We start from the raw sequence: 20,447 nt of genomic DNA, 5'->3' as shown, positions 1-20,447 counted from the left end.
ACTTCCAAGGGTTGCCAAACTAAAGTCCCCATATGGATTATTAAGCAATGATGCATTTGAGATTAGGACAAATTCTATATCAGCGTATTATTATACAACCTTAACTAATGCATTGACTAGCTTTTCCACTAGGCAATCAACTAGTGTAACGGATTTCACTTCGAGTGGATCTTTTCCAATATAATTGACTACAAGCAATGGCTTATCTAATCATTTGACTATGAATTCTCATGGTGAATCTGATACAAAAATTCCATCTATAAGGGACATTTGTCTTCTCCAATGGTTGACTAAGACAATTGAAGTTGTCGATGTTAATGTAGGTACGATAAATGACTCAAGAAAGACTTGATAGAAATAGTGTGTTAGTGTTGCTTTCATGGCATGTATCCTAAAGGAATTGATCTCAATAGACATTCAGATGCACAAGTTTAATCTAAATGGGAGAATGATATGACTAAAGAGTGCAATTCCTTTGATGAAAAATAAAAGTTGAGACTTAGTTCCCCAGGCATAAAGAAAGAATGTGATGAAATGTCTAATGGTCTACAAGACTAAATTTACCATCTGCAAGTGTTATTGAGAAACATAAATTTACTCGTGACAAAAATCTTCTCTCAACAAGATCATATTCATATTGACTACATTGAAATCTTTGCACCTATTGCAAATATGAACTCTTATCTACTTATTCTTTCACACATTATTCATTCTGTATAAGAGTTATAACATACATCAATTGGATGTCAATAGTGTTTTTTTACATGGTGTTCTCACTGAGGAGATTTATATGGAGCAATTTTTTTACATGGTGTTCTCAATGAGGAGATTTATATGGAGGAACCCAAGGCTTTGAGAAGGGCCACAATCTTGTTTGTCTACTAAAGAAATCCTTTTACACTTTGAAGCAAGCCTCGATAGTGTGGTATAAGAATGATTGATTATTAGTTTTGGTTTCAAGCATCATGAATTTGATTGTAGTGTTTATATTTTGCAAATGATGATACTTACATGTTGGTGACTTAATCATAAATGTGCAAGTGATAATACTTACATGTTGGTGACTTAATCATAAATTGAAGTAGTGTCAACCTAATTTTGGGTTTGAAAAAACAATAAATAGAGATATTTAGAATTACAAACCTGAGTGTGTTGTATTTTTCCTTATGGAAGCCAAGTTTTGCAAATGGATAACAATATATTTATTTACCTAAATATAAATCGCCATTCATTATACATGTTTAGGATGGAACACTATAAACCATTTTTGGCACCATATCAATCAAGAGAGAAATTGACTGAGTGTGCCTTTGAAAATTAATGGTACTCTCTACAAGAAGACTACTAGAGCCTCATTTACTTGATTCATAGCAGATTTGATATATTATTTGATGTTAGTGTGGTCTACAAATTCATGTAGGATATGAAAGAGAGCTGCTTAGAGGCCACTGTAAAGATATCTTTGAACACAACATTTTCTTGAAATTCATTATTCTTCGTTCCTGTAAGTCCACGGCTCTCTAACAACCATTACCATTGACTTGAGGACATTTAAAGAACATTGTGATATACTTAAAACCCTAGTTTTAAAAATAAGACATAAATTCCTTGAGAATTCACTTTCTTTAAATCCTTTGAAAGCTCATTTTCCATAGGAGTTCACGATTTGTTAACTATCCTTGGCTACACTTGGAGATGATACAGCGGATAGCAACCTCCCGTGAAATAACAACAAAAATCTTATAAATCAGACAGAGCAAATCAACATTGCCACGAAATACCTGAAGTATCATTATTGAGGTTACTTCATAAAAAGTGCCAAACATAATACAAAGAACAGTAGCACAAACAAGCACCACACACATTTGTAATAAACTTTTATTATTATGGGCTGATAAAGAAACAGAGGATACAGAGCTATACAGAGGCCAACCCCCAGTCAAGTCGATCACAAACAATGAACTATGATCATCCAGAGGCCAACTCCATTGAATTTGCTATACAATTATTTACATATTTTACATCATCAATACAACGGTATAAGAAGTGCAAGTGATCAGAAGTGCCAGTGGATTCAAATGATTTAAGAAAGAAGGGGGAAGCACTGTATTAGCTGATCCAGCGAAAACATACCACTGACCAGGAATCTCTAAACAGAAAGGTGGGGTGCAGTTCCTATTCGATGAAGGAAAGCAAAAAATACCAGCAATTGCCCCCAAATTGTCACCTCGTGCTGTACCAATCTCCTACCAAATCACACTCCTTTCAAATTCAGATGTTCAGCCAGAAGTCCAGTAGTATCCAACGCCTTCTCCATCAGTCTGCCCAATTCTTGCAGATAGACTTGGGATCGTGCCTTCTACTTTTCAAAGGAAACCTCCAGTGGCTAAAAGGAGTATTTTACTTCCTACATGTTGGCATTATGATTCAAGTGTTGTCCTTGATGGCAACTCTCTCAGAGGTTGGTACAGGTGCTCAGAGGTTGGTACAGGTGATGGCAACTTAATCAGAAGACAGATCTTAGTACAGCATGCCAAGGAAGTTCATATACGCAGGTTCGTTAAGCCCAAGTCGCGTGTACACGCTAGTTGGATTCAGAAAAAGCGCGTGTATGTGGAAAAGTACCTTTGGTCCATGGTGGTTAGTCCTTGGAAGTTGTGCCTATGGTTTCAGACCATTGTGTCTCGACGGGCGTGTCGATCTCTAGTTTTGAAGTTGATGGTATTGTATTACTATGGTTTTGGCTCTTGGTATTGAGCAAGGCCTAAGGCTATATAAGGAGAAGAAGATCATTAGGCAAAAATATCTTTTCGACAAGGCTTGAATATCTAAGAGAGAAAGAGATCTGATATGCAGGTTCTGAGTTGCTTGATCTAAGCCAAGGAGAGATCACATCGGTTGATGGAAGACTAGATCTAAGGATAGATCGGGATCTAATGGTTTGAAATGCACTATCATGATATGGTTGATTATGCGTATTTCTAGATCTGCATATTGTCGCAATGTTATGTTCTGGGTCTAACTAATGTCTGGTACAGCTGCAAATTGAGAAAGTTTATTTTTAGATCTGTACGCAGGTTGGCTTCGGTAAAAGCGCGTGTATACGCGGGTTTTGCTCATTGAAGTAGCGTATATCTTTTGAAGCTTGATTTTGGGTTTACAGTGGGGTCTGACTGTTATTGCAGAGTTCTGTAGTCTGCTCTGTGTTCTGGTAACTGGTGATTGACAGGGTTCAGTGGTTCAGTGATTCAAAGTTTGGTTGTTTTATGCTTCAATGATCTGTTGTGGAAATTGAATGAATTGTGGTCTTCAGATTGTAATGTTGTGCTTCAGGAATATCCAAGTCTGAAAATGTATGAAAAGTGATACCTGAAAGAAAGAAGATTGTAGGTCAGCACCTACGTACTAGTATCTTGGCTAGTACAAGAGCAAAGGGGGTTGGAGCTCCCTTCCAAGGAAGTTTGGAGAACGAGAGAAGGTTGTAGCCTTCTGCAGGTTGTAGCCTGCGTACTGGTATAAGGCTGCACCAGTACAAAAGATTGTAAACTGAAGTTTCATATTAAAGAAAGATAGAGACAACTTGCAGCAGGTGGTTTTCACCCACATTGGGTTTCCACCTTATATCTTGGTGTTCATGTGTGTGGCTTTTGATCTGTTCTGTTATACTGCACATGTTTACTGTTAATGTGGTGAATAATGTCCTGATGCACTTAACTGAAGAATAAGCTAACTAAATTGTGAGTTTTCTTCTTATACGCTGTTTTACTTAGTCACAGTAGCGTGTACACGCTGGTTCACTTAACTGAAGTAGCGTATATGTTTCTGAGCATTGAAAAGTTTGATTGATCTGATAATACTGATTCACCCCCCCTCTCAGTATTATTTCCAACAATTGGTATCAGAGCAGGTCCTTCAGAGAAGCTTGATCGCTTGAAGGTAGATCATTCATCATGAGCAACTACGAGAAAGAAGCATCAATCAGGCCACCGGTTTTTGATGGAACAAATTTCAATTATTGGAAGGTAAGAGTTACTGCATATCTTCAATCTCTTGGTACAGAAGTTTGGGACATTGTAGAAACAGGCTATGCTTTTCCTTCAGCTACTCCTACAGATCCAGCTGAGAAAAAGACATATGAAACAAATGCAAAAGCAGTCAGTACTCTATTAGGAAGTATATCCCAAACAGAATTCATGAAGGTCATGCACTTCAAATCAGCAAAAGAGATATGGGACAAAATGATCACTAGCTATGAAGGAGATGAACAGGTAAAGCAAGCTAAACTTCAAACTCTCAGGATTCAATATGAGACTCTCAAGATGTATAATGATGAAAGTGTGGCTAATTATTTTCTTCGGGTAGATGAGATTGTTAATTGTATGAAAAATTTGGGTGAAGAAATAAAAGAGACTATAGTAGTTCAAAAGATTCTAAGATCATTATCCCCCAAGTTTGAATCTAAAGTATCTGCAATAGAAGAAAAGGAAAATCTCAAAGTTCTCACTATGTCTCAGCTACATGGAATTCTAACTGCTTATGAAATGAGAAAGGGAGGTCCATCAGACAGAAGGGAAGCTGCTTTTAAGGCATCAGGAAAAGAAGATTACTATGAAGCAAGCCATGTTCCAGAAGAAGAGGAAGAAGAATCAAATTTTGTCAGAAATCTTCAAAGGGGTGCTGGAAGGTTCAGAGGTAAGCTACCTTTCAAATGCTTTGCTTGTGGAAGAGTAGGTCATTATGCTGCAAAATGTCCTTATAAGGATAAAGGAAAAGAACCTGCTAGATGGAACAAGAAACAAAGTGCAAATAAGAAAAGCTACTACACCCATGAAGATAGTGATGGCTTATCAAACAGTGATGAAGATGAACAAGGTAATAAATATAAGCTGTTAATGGCATTTGAAGATGATGATTATGAGGATGCTGTAGATGTGGATAATCTCTATAATGAAATTACTAGACTCAAGAGATGCATAGAAGAAAAGAGTGTGATCATTGATACTTTGCAATTTCAAATTGATGAAAAGGAAAAACATCTTGAAAAACTAGAAGGTGAAATTGTTGGTCTCAGAAAAGAAATTGAGAAAACAAAAGCTATTAATCTTAAGTTTGTCAAAGGATCTGAAACTTTGGATGAGATTATCAATGTGCAGCGGTCTCCTCTAAACAAGACAGGTTTGGGCTATAATGGAGAAACCTCTCAAGCATCCACCTCAAAAAGTTATCTTGATGCAGCAAGAAGAAATGAGCAGAAGAACAATGAAGATAATCAGGTAAAGCAGGGACGAATTACAAACAAAAACTATCAGGGACAATCCTTCTTAAGGGTGAACAAAAGCTACAACCAACCACAGGTAAAATCTTCTCAGTTTGGCACAAGAATAGATGAAAATAGAAATTACAATCAGTTGGCTGGTAGATTCAATAACCGCAGAAGCTTCTTCAATGGACAATGCTTTTCTTGCCATAACTTTGGTCACAAAGCAGCTCAATGTGTTGCATATAAAACAATCATGACTAGGGAAGCTCAAAAACAAAGAAGTATGACAGGGATTACAAAGAGGACCTATAACAACTTTTCGGTTCTTGAAAATGAAGTTGAATGTTCTATTTGCAATAATTTTGGTCATAAAGAATCTGAATGCAGGAGCAGGTTTCAGGAGAAAAAGGAACAAGCCACGAGCACCAAAAAATGGAGAATAAAGGAACCTCAGACAGAAAGATGTGGGATAGCTTTTTATGCAGAAGGACAGGAAAATCTATGGTACATTGACAGTGGATGTTCGAAACATATGACAGGTGATAAAGAAAAACTTGAATCTTATTCTACTTTAGAAAAGGGAAAGAAAGTTTCTTTTGGAAATGATACTCCTGCAACTATAAAAGGAAAAGGTATTGCTCCTTTGAAAGAAAAGGTCAAGGCTGGAAATGTTTTGTATGTTGATGGATTGAAGCATAATCTACTAAGTGTCAGCCAGATGTGTGATCAAAAAACCGAGGTTATTTTCAGATCGAATGGATGTCTTGTTCGTGATCTTGATACAGGTAAAACAGTTCTCAAAGGCAAAAGAACTCCAAATAATCTGTACATATTTGAAGAAGGACAACAACAATGCTATCTTAGCAAGGATGAAGAGCACTGGTTATGGCATCGAAGGTTGGGACATCTAAGCTTCTCACAAATAAGGAAAGCATGCAAATATCAGGCAGTTCGCGATCTTCCAGATATCAAAATTCCAGACAACACCATATGCAAATCTTGTCAGTTTGGAAAGCAAACCAGAACTAACTTTCCAGAGAAGGAAGGATCAGCTAGCTTGCCTCTTGAGCTAGTCCATACAGATGTATGTGGTCCATTTAGGAAAAGGACACCTCGAGGAGAAGAATATCTGATATTATTCATTGATGATTTCTCAAGGTTTGTTTGGTTAGGGCTTATGAAGCACAAAGATGAAGCATTCGAAAAATTCAAATCCTTCAAAGCATTGGCTGAAAATGAATCAGGACACAAAATTAAGTGCCTCAGATCTGACAGAGGTGGGGAGTTCACATCAAATGAATTTTTCGATTTCTGCGATGAACATGGGATAAGAAGAGAATTCTCTACAGCTAGAACTCCTCAGCAAAATGGGGTTGTGGAAAGAATGAACAGAACTATCCAACAAATGGCTCGTGCTATGCTCGATGAATCAGGTACTCCTGCAACCTTCTGGGGTGAAGCTGCACATGCTGCTGTTATCATTCTTAACAAAACAAATGTCCGAGTAAACAGCACTCAAACACCTCATGAGCTTTGGAGTGGTAAAACTCCTTCCGTGAAGCATTTCAAAATCTTTGGGAGCAAATGTTATATTAAGAATACTGATGAGCAACTTGGCAAACTTGAACCTAGAGCAGATGAGGGCATTCTTCTTGGTTATTCTCCACATAGCAAAGCATACAAGTGCTACAATAAAAGACTTGGCAGAATTGTTGACAGTATTGATATAGTGGTTGATGAGAAGGGATATATTCCTAGGCAAGTTCATCATGAAGACATTGAAGAAGATGAAGGTTACTCTCAAAGGCGAAATGATGAAGAAGAAGAACCTCAAGAAGAAGAAGAATCTCAAGAAGAACCAGAGGAGCAGACAAGAATAGAAGAGAAGACTCCATCCAGATATGTCCAAAAGAATCATCCAGAAACTCAGATTGTGGGGCAGAAAGAAGCAGGAGTACAAACAAGAAGGACACTTGCAGAAGCTTCAAGCTACTTGGCTCTACTCTCCTCCATTGAACCACAAAATGTGAAAGAAGCATGCAAAGATGAATGTTGGGTCAAAGCAATGGATGAAGAACTTGAGCAAATCGAAAAGAACAACACTTGGGAATTAGTTCCTAGACCAAAAGATAAGAATGTAATAGGAACAAAATGGGTCTTCAAGAATAAATTAAATGAAAATGGAGAAGTAATTAGAAACAAGGCCAGACTTGTTTGTAAAGGGTATGCACAGCAAGAAGGAATAGATTTTGAAGAGACCTTTGCTCCTGTGGCAAGACTAGAGGCCATCCGAATGTTCCTTGCTCTCTCAAGCTTTCAAAACTTCAAGGTATTTCAAATGGACGTGAAATCAGCCTTCCTGAATGGAGACTTAGAAGAAGAAGTATATATTGAGCAGCCAGATGGTTTCATTCTTGGGAATGATCCAAACCTTGTATGCAGATTGAAAAAGGCACTCTATGGGCTCAAACAAGCTCCAAGGGCTTGGTACTATCGGTTGGACAAATATCTTCACCAACAAGGCTTTTCAAAAGGATCAGCAGATAGCAATCTCTATATAAAAGTTGAAAATAACAAATTGCTAATTCTTGTTGTTTATGTAGATGATATTATTTTTGGCAGCAATGAAGAGACTATGAGTCAAAACTTTGCCTTGGTTATGCAGAAAGAATTCGAAATGTCACTTCTTGGAGAATTGACATATTTTCTTGGATTGCAAATCCAACAAAATGAAGGAGGTATCTTCTTGTCTCAAACCAAATACCTCAAGCAGATCTTGAAGAAGTATGGCATGGAAGAGTCAAAGCCAGTTTGTACACCCATGGTTACAGGATGCAGCCTCAGTGCAAATGATGAATCAGCAGCAGTTCACCAACCCACTTATAGATCCATGATTGGGAGTTTGCTTTATTTGACAGGTACTCGACCAGATATTACACATGCAGTAGGAATGGTTGGAAGATTTCAAGCCAACCCAAAGGAAACTCATCTTCAGGCAGTCAAAAGAATCTTCAAATATCTTCAAGGGACCCAAAACTATGGCTTATGGTATCCTAGAAATACAGATCTCACTCTTCATGCTTACACAGATGCAGATTGGGCTGGAAGTGTGGATGATAGGAAAAGCACAAGTGGTGGTGCTTTCTTCATGGGTTCCAGATTAGTATCTTGGTTCAGCAAGAAACAGAGTTCGATTGCCTTATCTACAGCTGAAGCAGAATATGTGGCTGCGGCATCTTGTTGCACACAACTTCTTTGGATGATGCAGACCTTGCAGGACTTTCAAATCACTTGCACTCCACCAGTCTCTATCTTATGTGATAATACTAGTGCAATCAGCATTTCAAAGAATCCAGTCATGCACTCAAAGACCAAGCACATACCAATCAAGTACCATTTTCTCCAGGAACAAGTGCTTGAACAGAAGGTCAAGTTGGAGTATGTTCCTTCTAAGGAACAAGTTGCTGATATTCTCACAAAACCACTGCCCAGGGAAACTTTTGAATATCTCAGACAAAAGCTGGGAGTAGTTGATGCTTCATCCTGCTGTTGAAGCTTGTCTGTTCTACAGAAAAGTTGGTATACGCAAGTTACGAAAGGTATATACGCGTATACACGCGGATTTATGCTGGGAAAGTCGCGTGTAAGGTGTACGCTTGTTGCAGAGATTATATCCGCGTACATACGCTGTTTTATGCAGGATAACTCGCGTATATGAAGTTCTGAACAGCAAGGGAAAACTCTGGAGTTCTGAACAGCAATGGGAATGTCAGAATTCTTCAGGCACAGTTTCAGGGGGTGCAACAGGCACAGGTTCAGGGGGAGCAGCTTAAAAGTCTCATAAAGCATTGTTGGCATTCAGATGTTTTGGTTGTTGGATTCAGGAGAAGGAGCTCAGAAAGAAATCCTGGTTGCTGATCTAACAAGATGTTTATCAGATGCTGCTGGTGCCTTTCCTAAGTCTTGGTCTAGATCTGTTGTCTCTATGTCATGTATCTCTCTTGTCATATCTCTTTTATGGTGTCAAGGTCATGTAACGGCCTATGTTGGTTTCCCCTCTATGCCTGGGATGAATGCTGTAATATAATTTGTTGTTTCTGATATGTCCCCTCTTGGTAGGGAGTATGGATGTATGTATTGAGTCTTTTGGTGATAGGAAGGTCTCTTATGGTGTATAAGTCTTGGTTCTTGTTGAAGAACATCTTTTGCAGATCTGGCCTACTGTCAGGGGGAGCACGAGTCAGCACAGCCAAGCAGAGGTATCAGCATGTCCTCAGGGGGAGCACAGCCCTTTGCCCTTGATGTCAAAGGGGGAGAGTGACTTGGTGTGGTGGTTGCCATCAAGTCCAAAGGGGGAGATTGTTGGCATTATGATTCAAGTGTTGTCCTTGATGGCAACTCTCTCAGAGGTTGGTACAGGTGCTCAGAGGTTGGTACAGGTGATGGCAACTTAATCAGAAGACAGATCTTAGTACAGCATGCCAAGGAAGTTCATATACGCAGGTTCGTTAAGCCCAAGTCGCGTGTACACGCTAGTTGGATTCAGAAAAAGCGCGTGTATGTGGAAAAGTACCTTTGGTCCATGGTGGTTAGTCCTTGGAAGTTGTGCCTATGGTTTCGGACCATTGTGTCTCGACGGGCGTGTCGATCTCTAGTTTTGAAGTTGATGGTATTGTATTACTATGGTTTTGGCTCTTGGTATTGAGCAAGGCCTAAGGCTATATAAGGAGAAGAAGATCATTAGGCAAAAATATCTTTTCGACAAGGCTTGAATATCTAAGAGAGAAAGAGATCTGATATGCAGGTTCTGAGTTGCTTGATCTAAGCCAAGGAGAGATCACATCGGTTGATGGAAGACTAGATCTAAGGATAGATCGGGATCTAATGGTTTGAAATGCACTATCATGATATGGTTGATTATGCGTATTTCTAGATCTGCATATTGTCGCAATGTTATGTTCTGGGTCTAACTAATGTCTGGTACAGCTGCAAATTGAGAAAGTTTATTTTTAGATCTGTACGCAGGTTGGCTTCGGTAAAAGCGCGTGTATACGCGGGTTTTGCTCATTGAAGTAGCGTATATCTTTTGAAGCTTGATTTTGGGTTTACAGTGGGGTCTGACTGTTATTGCAGAGTTCTGTAGTCTGCTTTGTGTTCTGGTAACTGGTGATTGACAGGGTTCAGTGGTTCAGTGATTCAAAGTTTGGTTGTTTTATGCTTCAATGATCTGTTGTGGAAATTGAATGAATTGTGGTCTTCAGATTGTAATGTTGTGCTTCAGGAATATCCAAGTCTGAAAATGTATGAAAAGTGATACCTGAAAGAAAGAAGATTGTAGGTCAGCACCTACGTACTAGTATCTTGGCTAGTACAAGAGCAAAGGGGGTTGGAGCTCCCTTCCAAGGAAGTTTGGAGAACGAGAGAAGGTTGTAGCCTTCTGCAGGTTGTAGCCTGCGTACTGGTATAAGGCTGCACCAGTACAAAAGATTGTAAACTGAAGTTTCATATTAAAGAAAGATAGAGACAACTTGCAGCAGGTGGTTTTCACCCACATTGGGTTTCCACCTTATATCTTGGTGTTCATGTGTGTGGCTTTTGATCTGTTCTGTTATACTGCACATGTTTACTGTTAATGTGGTGAATAATGTCCTGATGCACTTAACTGAAGAATAAGCTAACTAAATTGTGAGTTTTCTTCTTATACGCTGTTTTACTTAGTCACAGTAGCATGTACACGCTGGTTCACTTAACTGAAGTAGCGTATATGTTACTGAGCATTGAAAAGTTTGATTGATCTGATAATACTGATTCACCCCCCCTCTCAGTATTATTTCCAACACTACAAGGCCAAGAAGTGCTAAGAATCTATGTCAAGCAGTAGAATCTATGTTAACACTATGATCCATCAATGGTCTTTACCTGTGTAGTTTGAAGAGTTGTCATTCTGTAGAACAAAGACTATTTATCAGATTGTAATTTGTACAACTTCTATAAGCAATTCTAAATTAGGTGGATTTAGTTCCTTTCTCCTACCACCACTGTAATTAGCGTTGTCTTCTTTCAGTTCTACAAATTTTGCACACTTCTCTATGATGAGGTCAATTTCGCAATTCCTGGGTCATCAAATGACAGGGCCATGTTCGGCCAGTGTGGTGAATATTTCTCCATTGCTGGTCTTCTATTCGATGATCAACAAATCATATTTGGAAAATACCAGTGGTATTGTGCTTTCCAGATCCTGGCATTGCTGTACCCAATTTCTATCTTTAGCAAGGTAATTGTCAGTGGAAAACAGATGAATGACGATGGTTTTTAGAGAACCATCGTCCATACATACAACCTTCAAAGGCAATTACTTAATTCCATTGCAAGAGGCCCAAAATACAACATCTAAGAATAGGATTTTATCAATCCAAGACTGTAGAGAAAACACTCTGACTTTGATTTGAAGAGATCACCAAGGGAGAATCAGATGGCAGGTTCCCTTGGAGGAGATTTTGTATGCATACAATCGTCTTTTACTTGCAAGATTGTTAGTCCAATTTCTTGGCGAACAACTTCTACTGTCTTGGCATCAACGGGGTTTCCAGCTGTATCAGTCACATAGAACACATCAACTACCTTATCACCCCGCATTGACACCTCTACTTTTGTAAATGACATCCCATTTTCTCTAAATATGCGAGTCACCTCCGATAGAAGCCCAACACGGTCATTGGTGCAGAGTTCCAGTTGCATACCTTGAATTCATAAAATATCATCAACAAAACTCACACTAAGCTGACTAAAATTTAAAAAGGATCAAATTTGAATGCACCGGGAATCCCAAGTCTTAGGGTTTTGAATAAATTTCCACCATGGATTCGATCCTTGGACTCATACCTCTGATGTTCTTCGTCTAATGGCAGCCTCCAAACACTGAATCACATGCTGCTTCTCTGCTTCTGAATACACGGGGCAACCATCAGTATGCCTGATGTAGTACTCCTGTATCACAAAAGAGAAGAACGGAAATAAATACCCCAACTCTTCTTTAACCTAATTTAGATTCAATATTAATCCCATTAGGGATGTGATCTGAAACCACCTATACCTGGTTTAACAAAATCAAATTAGGAAATAAACATTTGAAAAAAACAAAGATCCTATGAAAAATCAAGTCCCTTGTAAGAAACCATAATGATGAGATAGTAAAACCGTATAGTGCATATTCAGATTGCAATTACAGAGATCAACAGAGAGCTCATTGAGAGCAACAGAGATCCAGATCAAAAAGCAGACAAGTTTACAGAACATCAAATACCTTTTGTCCTGCCAATTACCAAACAAATAAACTGTATAATCCCCTGAATCTCTATTAACTTGCAGCTCAGCTGTTCCATGAACAATGAGACACTTGACAAATTTATCACAGCCTCTAGCATGTGGACGTATCCTTGGCAAACGTTTGAACTTGGCAGTGAGAGGATTGACAACAAATAAAGTAAAGTCAGACCGAGCCACCAAAAATAAACCATCACAGGCAGCCTTGAGACCTAGGGTCTTCATGCCCATTATTTGACAAAATAAAGATATTGTGAATCTTCTTGTTCATAGTAAAATAGTGTATGTGGAGGCTTCATGCCCATTATTTGACAAAATAAAGATATTGTGAATCTTATTTATTGCAAGATAAGTGATCACATCATTAATATTTTTGCAGAGTCATTAACAAAAGACAAGTTTACGAAACTTTGAACTATGTTTTGGATTTAAAAAATTGCAATCATGGTAGAGTGTACATAAGACAATTTCACCTCTAAAAAGTTTCAGATAGTTGTGTTGACAAATGAGCTTTGAAACATCAATTTCATCATACAATTTGACCTTTTATGGATATTGTTGATTCACAATGGAAGGTCAAATTACTAATTGGTTAGATTCGTCCAAGGTCCCCAAGTTATGCAAGTCGAAGTATCTAAGATAGGTCCCCAAGCTTTGCAAGTCAAAGTATCTAAGATAGGTCCCCAAGCTTTGCAAATCAAAGTATCTGAGATGAAGATCCAAATGCATTTAAGATGATTAACGTTGATTGTTTTTCCTATTTTAGATGAGTTACTTTTAATTTTAAGCCATATATAAATCATACCGATTGTCTTATCATTAAAATTATTTAGTTATCCATTTTATGTCAGGCAATGCTTACTTGTACTTCAACACTGTAAAGATATCTTTGAACACAACATTTTCTTGAAATTCATTATTCTTCGTTCCTGTAAGTCCACGGCTCTCTAACAACCATTACCATTGACTTGAGGACATTTAAAGAACATTGTGATATACTTAAAACCCTAGTTTTAAAAATAAGACATAAATTCCTTGAGAATTCACTTTCTTTAGATCCTTTGAAAGCTCATTTTCCATAGGAGTTCACGATTTGTTGTTAACTATCCTCGGCTGCACTTGGAGATGATACAGCGCATAGCAACCTCCCATGAAATAACAACAGAAATCTTATAAATCAGACAGAGCAAATCAACATTGCCACGAAATACCTGAAGTATCATCATCGCGGTTACTTCATAAAAAGTGCCAAACATAATACAAAGAACAATAGCACAAACAAGCACCACACACATTTGTAATAAACTTTTATTATTATGGGCTGATAAAGAAACAGAGGATACAGAGCTATACAGAGGCCAACCCCCAGTCAAGTCGATCACAAACAATGAACTATGATCATCCAGAGGCCAACTCCATTGAATTTGCTATACAATTATTTACATATTTTACATCATCAATACAACGGTATAAGAAGTGCAAGTGATCAGAAGTGCCAGTGGATTCAAATGATTTAAGAAAGAAGGGGGGAAAACTGTATTAGCTGATCCAGCGAAAACATACCACTGACCAGGAATCTCTAAACAGAAAGGTGGGGTGCAGTTCCTATTCGATGAAGGAAAGCAAAAAATACCAGCAATTGCCCCCAAATTGTCACCTCGTGCTGTACCAATCTCCTACCAAATCACACTCCTTTCAAATTCAGATGTTCAGCAAGAAGTCCAGTAGTATCCAATGCCTTCTCCATCAGTCTGCCCAATTCTTGCAGATAGACTTGGGATCGTGCCTTCTACTTTTCAAAGGAAACCTCCAGTGGCTAAAAGGAGTATTTTACTTCCTACAAGGCCAAGAAGTGCTAAGAATCTATGTCAAGCACTAGAATCTATGTTAACACTGTGATTCATCAATGGTGTTTACCTGTGTAGTTTGAAGAGTTGTCATTCTGTAGAACAAAGACTATTTATCAGCTTGTAATTTGTACAACTTGTATAAGCAATTCTAGATTAGGTGGATTTAGTTCCTTTCTCCTACCACCACTGTAATTAGCGTTGTCTTCTTTCAGTTCTACCAATTTTGCACACTTCTCTATGATGAGGTCAATTTCGCAATTCCTGGGTCATCAAATGACAGGGCCATGTTCGGCCAGTGTGGTGAATAGTTCTCCATTGCTGGTCTTCTGTTCGATGATCAACAAATCATATTTGGAAAATCCCAGTGGTATTGTGCTTTCCAGATCCTGGCATTGCTGTACCCAATTTCTGTCTTTAGCAAGGTAATTGTCACAGTGGAAAACAGATGAACGACGATGGTTTTTAGAGAACCATCGTCCATACATACAACCTTCAAAGGAAATTACTTAATTCCATTGCAAGAGGCCCAAAATACAACATCTAAGAATAGGATTTTATTAATCCAAGACTGTAGAGAAAACGCTCTAACTTTGATTTGAAGAGATCACCAAGGGAGAATTGGATGGCAGGTTCCCTTGGAGGAGATTTTGTATGCATACAGTCATCTTTTACTTGCAAGATTATTAGTCCAATTTCTTGGCGAACAGCTTCTACTGTCTTGGCATCAACGGGGTTTCTAGCTGTATCAGTCACATAGAACACATCAGCTACCTTATCACCCCGCATTGACACCTCTGCTTTTGTAACTGACATCCCATTTTCTCTAAATATGCGAGTCACCTCCGACAGAAGCCCAACACGGTCGTTGGTGCAGAGTTCCAGTCGCATACCCTGAATTCATAAAATATCATCAACAAAACTCACACTAAGCTTACTAAAATTTAAAAAGGATCAAATTTGAATGCACCGGGAATCCCAAGTCCTAGGGTTTTGAATAAATTTCCACCATGGATTCGATCCTTGGACTCATACCTCTGATGTTCTTTGTCTAATGGCAGCCTCCAAACACTGAATCACACGCTGCTTCTCTGCTTCTGAATACACGGGGCAACCATCAGTATGCCTGATGTAGTACTCCTGTATCACAAAAGAGAAGAACAGAAATAAATACCCCAACTCTTCTTTAACCTAATTTAGATTCAATATTAATCCCATTAGGGATGTGATCTGAAACCACCTATACCTGGTTTAACAAAATCAAATTAGGAAATAAACATTTGAAAAAAAACAAAGATCCTATGAAAAATCAAGTCCCTTGTAAGAAACCATAACGATGAGATAGTAAAACCGTATAGTGCATATTCAGATTGCAATTACAGAGATCAACAGAGAGCTCATTGAGAGCAACAGAGATCCAGATCAAAAAGCAGACAAGTTTACAGAACATCAAATACCAAGCCCCGGGACAATAACCAACATATAGCTCTACCATCAACAGGATTATTACATGGTCTTTGAAGAAATCCAAAGAAGCAAATAAACAAAAATAAAATCCACCGAAATCCCTCAAAAATCCTAACAAAACCAAACCAGTATCAGTCGTCCACCACAGGTAACAAAAGTGGGCAGTGAAACATTACAGTAACATATCTTGCCATGACGATATTCGAAGTCCATCATTGCCGGCCAGAGGGGATTTGATTTCAGAGGGGTTCTCAGGCTGAAAATGAAACCCCTTTCGCTGCCATGAGAGCTCAGCATTCGTCCATGGATATGGCGAAATCGAAGACCCCATGGTTTTTTCAGAAACACCTCTGGTTCGTCCCCTGGAAATCACATACTCTGTTGTCGGCGGTTCTTCCCAGTGTTCGCCATCATTTCGCCTGTTGAATATCATCTTCCCCATAGTCCTACAACAACAATAAGAAACGCACAAAGAATTGATCCAACGATGGCAAACATTTTAATCGTCTAACATGAGATCAGAGGGATCATAGTAAGACACGTAACACAAGAGGGGAGTTGATTTCAGAGGGAAACGCCTTACGGCGTAAAAATAAATAAATGTCCACGTTGTCCATGCAAATATACACTGCGCGGAGATATATATATATATATATATATATATATATATATATATATATAACGCACTATATAATAATACAATCGAATATATATAGCACACCAATTTAGAGTCATCAATATTTATAGCATTGCCAATAACATTTAACGCTCTTTTCGAATAATATCAATGTTAGCATATAATATATATAACATTGTCATATTGTCATATAATATCAACATTGACATATAATGTAACACAATGCAACACGTGTGTCAATAACACAATGCAACACAAAGCAACACATATGTCAATAACACAACACAACCATATACTAAATTACTGCTAGTTGTTCACACCAAAGAAATTAATGAACTATATAATATGTTTTTGCCAGCTTCCATACCAATAACATTGCCATTACTAACACTGCCATTTCATAATGCTGCCATTACCAATCAATGCATTTATATATATACACACTATGTTATTCAACCACTCCGTGCAACGTAATCAACACACCATATATTAATATATTAATATAGCCATATATTAATGCATCTCTGGTTTGAATAACACAACCACTTATTAACGCAATGCACCATCTGATAATTTTTTCCACAATGTCAATAATATACACGCTGCTCGCACCAAATATTAATTCAATCATAAATATATTGTTGATAGAAAAGGATATAATAATGTGTATTGTTGCAAGTATAATAATGTGTAATGTTTGAAAAATGTGTCACGTTGACTCTCTCACCCCACACTATAATATATGCATTGTTACTAAATCTCTGACATTTTGCAGTGAGCTTAAGTCAATCGCAGATTCCCGGAATATTTCAGGAATCTGCAATCGACTTAAGGATGGCCGACATTTTGAGCATTGTCATGAAGTTTCTTCGTCCCTTCGCTCTTCACAACTGCAGCCTTAGTAACGTTAGTCTGTCATTATCTCTATAAGGTTCTCCACAACATCTATTTTTCATCCTCTTTCAACTCATCATCTGTAACTTAACGCATCTCCAATGTTTCATTTGCCTTCGGATACACCAAATCGTTAACACATATGATATTTGACATGACTTGTCACCTCTCTCATTTGAATATGCTCCATCTCCAAATGTTTAATAGATTGTTCTCTTGGGTATTCCTTTCCATTTCCTTGTCCATCACAATCTTCTTTTCTTTCTCAACATTGTCCCTACCAATCTCTTCATCGAAATTATACATAATTCGACCATGTTTAAGATCTTTTCAAACCCAATTTTCTTTATGTAATACTGCAATATGATTCATGGATTCCTAATGGATGCATTTGTATTGATACAATGCCATGTCATGCATCGAATTTCATATTATCAATGTTGTTCTTGTAACTATTTCATATCATGTATTCTTGAACCCAAACTCATTTTGTTTGTATAGAAAAACCAATTCTAGTTTGAAAAAATAGTGTCTTGGCTCTCATAACCATTAGATATCACATATTCATTGATATATCTTCTTAAAATCACATTAATTTAAAGATTGTGACATTCCTTTCTGTGTTTTAATAGTTCAAAACTTCTTTGATTGGGAAATCCCCTTCTGATCTATGGAGGATGATTGTATATAAATTTTAAACACTCAAATCTTCCATGTATATGTGATTGTATTATGGTGTTTTCTTCCTCCGGTAGCATACCAATTACTATGCTAGGTAGAATTTCGTAATCTAATGCATTTTCCTTTGTAGGCAACCTTCTGAGCATGTTGTCTCCCTTTGTGAACCTTAAGAGAAACAGAGTTCTCCTTGATAAGTACCTTCAGGATCTTCCCAACCATATCCAAACATCCTTAATATTTCTATATTCTCAACACTTGGAACTACATCGAAAGTTATTCTAAACTTATCCTTTGCATTCAAAAATGGCGTTTATAATCGACTAGATCTCTTTTCTCTGCGGCTGGGTTTTAGGGCCGCAACCCTGCTGCTTCGGTTCATGGTCGTCGTGACTGGTGTTTTGGTTGTCGTTGTCGGTGTCACTTTCTCTGTTGTGAAGGGAGTTGAGGGAGTTGGGGTGCGGCAGCTCCATTGTCTTTTTTCTAGTTTCGTGGCCCTCTTTCCTCCTGTAGGCTTGGAGTAAGGTGGATTTGTAGTTGTCTTGTTCACGATTTTGCGCCTCTTTTTTTTGCTGCAGTGGAGTTGCGGTTGCAGATCTAATATTCTGCCTTATTTCTCCACAGCTGGGTCTCGGCTCCCACGTTGTGTTTCGACACTCTCTGCTATCTCACGCTGTGGGGTTATCAAAGGCAACAACCAACTTCATAGATGAACCACTTGTTCAATCTTCTGTGGCTAGATCTAGATCTAATCTTTTGCCTTATTTCTTTGCGGCAAGGTTCTAGATCTAATCTTCTGCCTTATTTCTCTGCCGTTGGGTTCTACGGGCAAGTAAACTATGGCTCCCAACTTCGTGAAAATAGTTGTTGGCTCAGTTCCATCTGCTTCTAGAGGGCAAGCTCCTGCCCATATCGTCAGTGAAGCCCTAGCTCCCACTATCCAGGTGGTTCAAGCCTCACTCGATGAGACTTTGAAGTTTTCTGAAAGTGCCCTAATCTGTCGGTTCAATGTTTTTGGCCGCGGCTGACAACTCTCCATAATTGGATCTCGGAGGTATGGAAGCCTATCATTTCTAATGAAATTAATATGTACCCCTGTGCTATGGGTTTCTTTATAGTAGATTTTGAAAATCCTGAAAGCAGACAACGTATTCTAGAGTTCGGCCCTTGGTTTTAGGAAAACTCAAGCCTATTCATGAAGCCATGGAACCCATCATTCGATCCCTCAACAATAGTCATGACCTTAGCGCCAGTTTGGGTGAGATTGCCAAGCCTACCCTTGCATCTCTGGAATCTCTCCTCGCTAAAATTCATTGGAAATGCAATTGGGAAATTTTACTGCAGGTGCCTAGAAATAGAGGAATATTCCAGAACCACCTATTCACGCATTTGTGTGGAAATGGACTTCAGCGCCGGATTCCCAGTGGAAATAACCCTAACAAGTAAAGACTATGTGTGGAACCAGAAACTCGATTATGAAAGTGTCCTCTTCCGATGTCGATCCTACTTTGAGATAGGCCATCTAGCCAAAAATTGCCCAAAAGCCTCCCAGAAAAATTCTGCTAGAAAAAACCACCACAGATCTACATGGTGAGAAGGAGCACAAAAAGAACACTACATTGTAATCAAAGAAGAATACTCTAGAGAAAACTCTGAATCACAAGAAATCAAGCAAGAAAGAAACAACTCTCAAGATAAGCAGGGAGAAAGCCCTGCCCAACAAAAAAAAAGTGAACTCGACAACCCCTCAAGTATCAACAGTTATGAGGATTCGAATACCACACAAAATAAATCTTCATTTAACAGCAAAGCAGATCTCCTAGACCAAACTTCTTCTCTGACTATCTTCAAAGGACGAACACAATAGATCGCAAAGCTAAGACACCAATGTCCCAAGAACTAGAAGAGATGAAGGAGATGCAAGATAAAGGAAGTTGGAAGACCATAGAGAAAAAAAAGAAAGCTACAACACCAATCTCACCAAGAAAGATGAGGAGCCAGACAATTAAAAACTAAGAAAATTATAGGTTCGATAGACCAATTTGGTCTCAGTGGACGGTAACCACTATCATCATCATCATGATCATAATATTCTTGAACCTTTACAACCTTTGTGAGTTAAGGCGAGTACAACCTTGCTACATTCTCATAATTTCTTAACATTGTCTCCATGAACAACTACAAATCCCTCACTCCTTAAGATTCCAAAAACATTGCAAACATCATCAAGTTGAACTTCAACATGTCATTGTTTACACATCTCCTCCAAAAGCTTTGATATTCGAGTAGATGGTCCTCTAGCTTAAAATTTTATATTTTTATTTTACTTTTTTTTTGTGAC

General features: G+C 38.3%; 2 protein-coding genes across 2 annotated transcripts; both read right to left on the bottom strand.

Moving 5' to 3' along the window:
• Window positions 1–11,728: 11,728 nt before the first annotated feature.
• On the bottom strand, window positions 11,729–12,814 carry LOC149207957 (ACT domain-containing protein ACR4-like). The gene is made up of 3 exons (XM_089398195.1): window positions 12,458–12,814; window positions 12,143–12,247; window positions 11,729–11,950 (listed from the first exon to the last, which is right to left on the bottom strand). The coding sequence occupies exons 1-3, from the start codon at window positions 12,812–12,814 to the stop codon at window positions 11,729–11,731; spliced, it is 684 nt and encodes a 227-aa protein (XP_089254321.1).
• Window positions 12,815–14,702: 1,888 nt separating this feature from the next.
• Window positions 14,703–15,925, bottom strand: LOC149207956 (ACT domain-containing protein ACR4-like). Its single transcript, XM_089398194.1, has 4 exons — window positions 15,782–15,925; window positions 15,466–15,570; window positions 15,023–15,324; window positions 14,703–14,841 (listed from the first exon to the last, which is right to left on the bottom strand). The coding sequence occupies exons 1-4, from the start codon at window positions 15,923–15,925 to the stop codon at window positions 14,703–14,705; spliced, it is 690 nt and encodes a 229-aa protein (XP_089254320.1).
• Window positions 15,926–20,447: the final 4,522 nt, after the last annotated feature.

The sequence above is a fragment of the Pinus tabuliformis genome, chromosome 1_2 (assembly GCF_031772625.1).
Source record: "Pinus tabuliformis cultivar Carrire ecotype Pingquan chromosome 1_2, CPIR1, whole genome shotgun sequence".
Classification (NCBI taxonomy): domain Eukaryota; kingdom Viridiplantae; phylum Streptophyta; class Pinopsida; order Pinales; family Pinaceae; genus Pinus; species Pinus tabuliformis.
The sequence above is the reverse complement of the archived record's forward strand: the minus strand, read 5'-3'. Positions and strand labels throughout refer to the sequence as shown.

Bases quoted from the DNA above. Each gene is read 5' to 3' on its own strand.
- LOC149207957 (XM_089398195.1), bottom strand. From the start codon at position 12,814: ATGGGCATGAAGACCCTAGGTCTCAAGGCTGCCTGTGATGGTTTATTT. The intron at 12,248-12,457 runs GTTTTACTATCT...TTTGTGATACAG, and splicing joins ATCTGAATATGCACTATACG to GAGTACTACATCAGGCATAC. The intron at 11,951-12,142 runs GTATGAGTCCAA...CTTCTATCGGAG, and splicing joins TTAGACGAAGAACATCAGAG to GTGACTCGCATATTTAGAGA.
- LOC149207956 (XM_089398194.1), bottom strand. From the start codon at position 15,925: ATGGTAGAGCTATATGTTGGTTATTGTCCCGGGGCTTGGTATTTGATG. The intron at 15,325-15,465 runs GTATGAGTCCAA...TTATGAATTCAG, and splicing joins TTAGACAAAGAACATCAGAG to GGTATGCGACTGGAACTCTG. The intron at 14,842-15,022 runs GTTAGAGCGTTT...TGCTAAAGACAG, and splicing joins GGTGATCTCTTCAAATCAAA to AAATTGGGTACAGCAATGCC.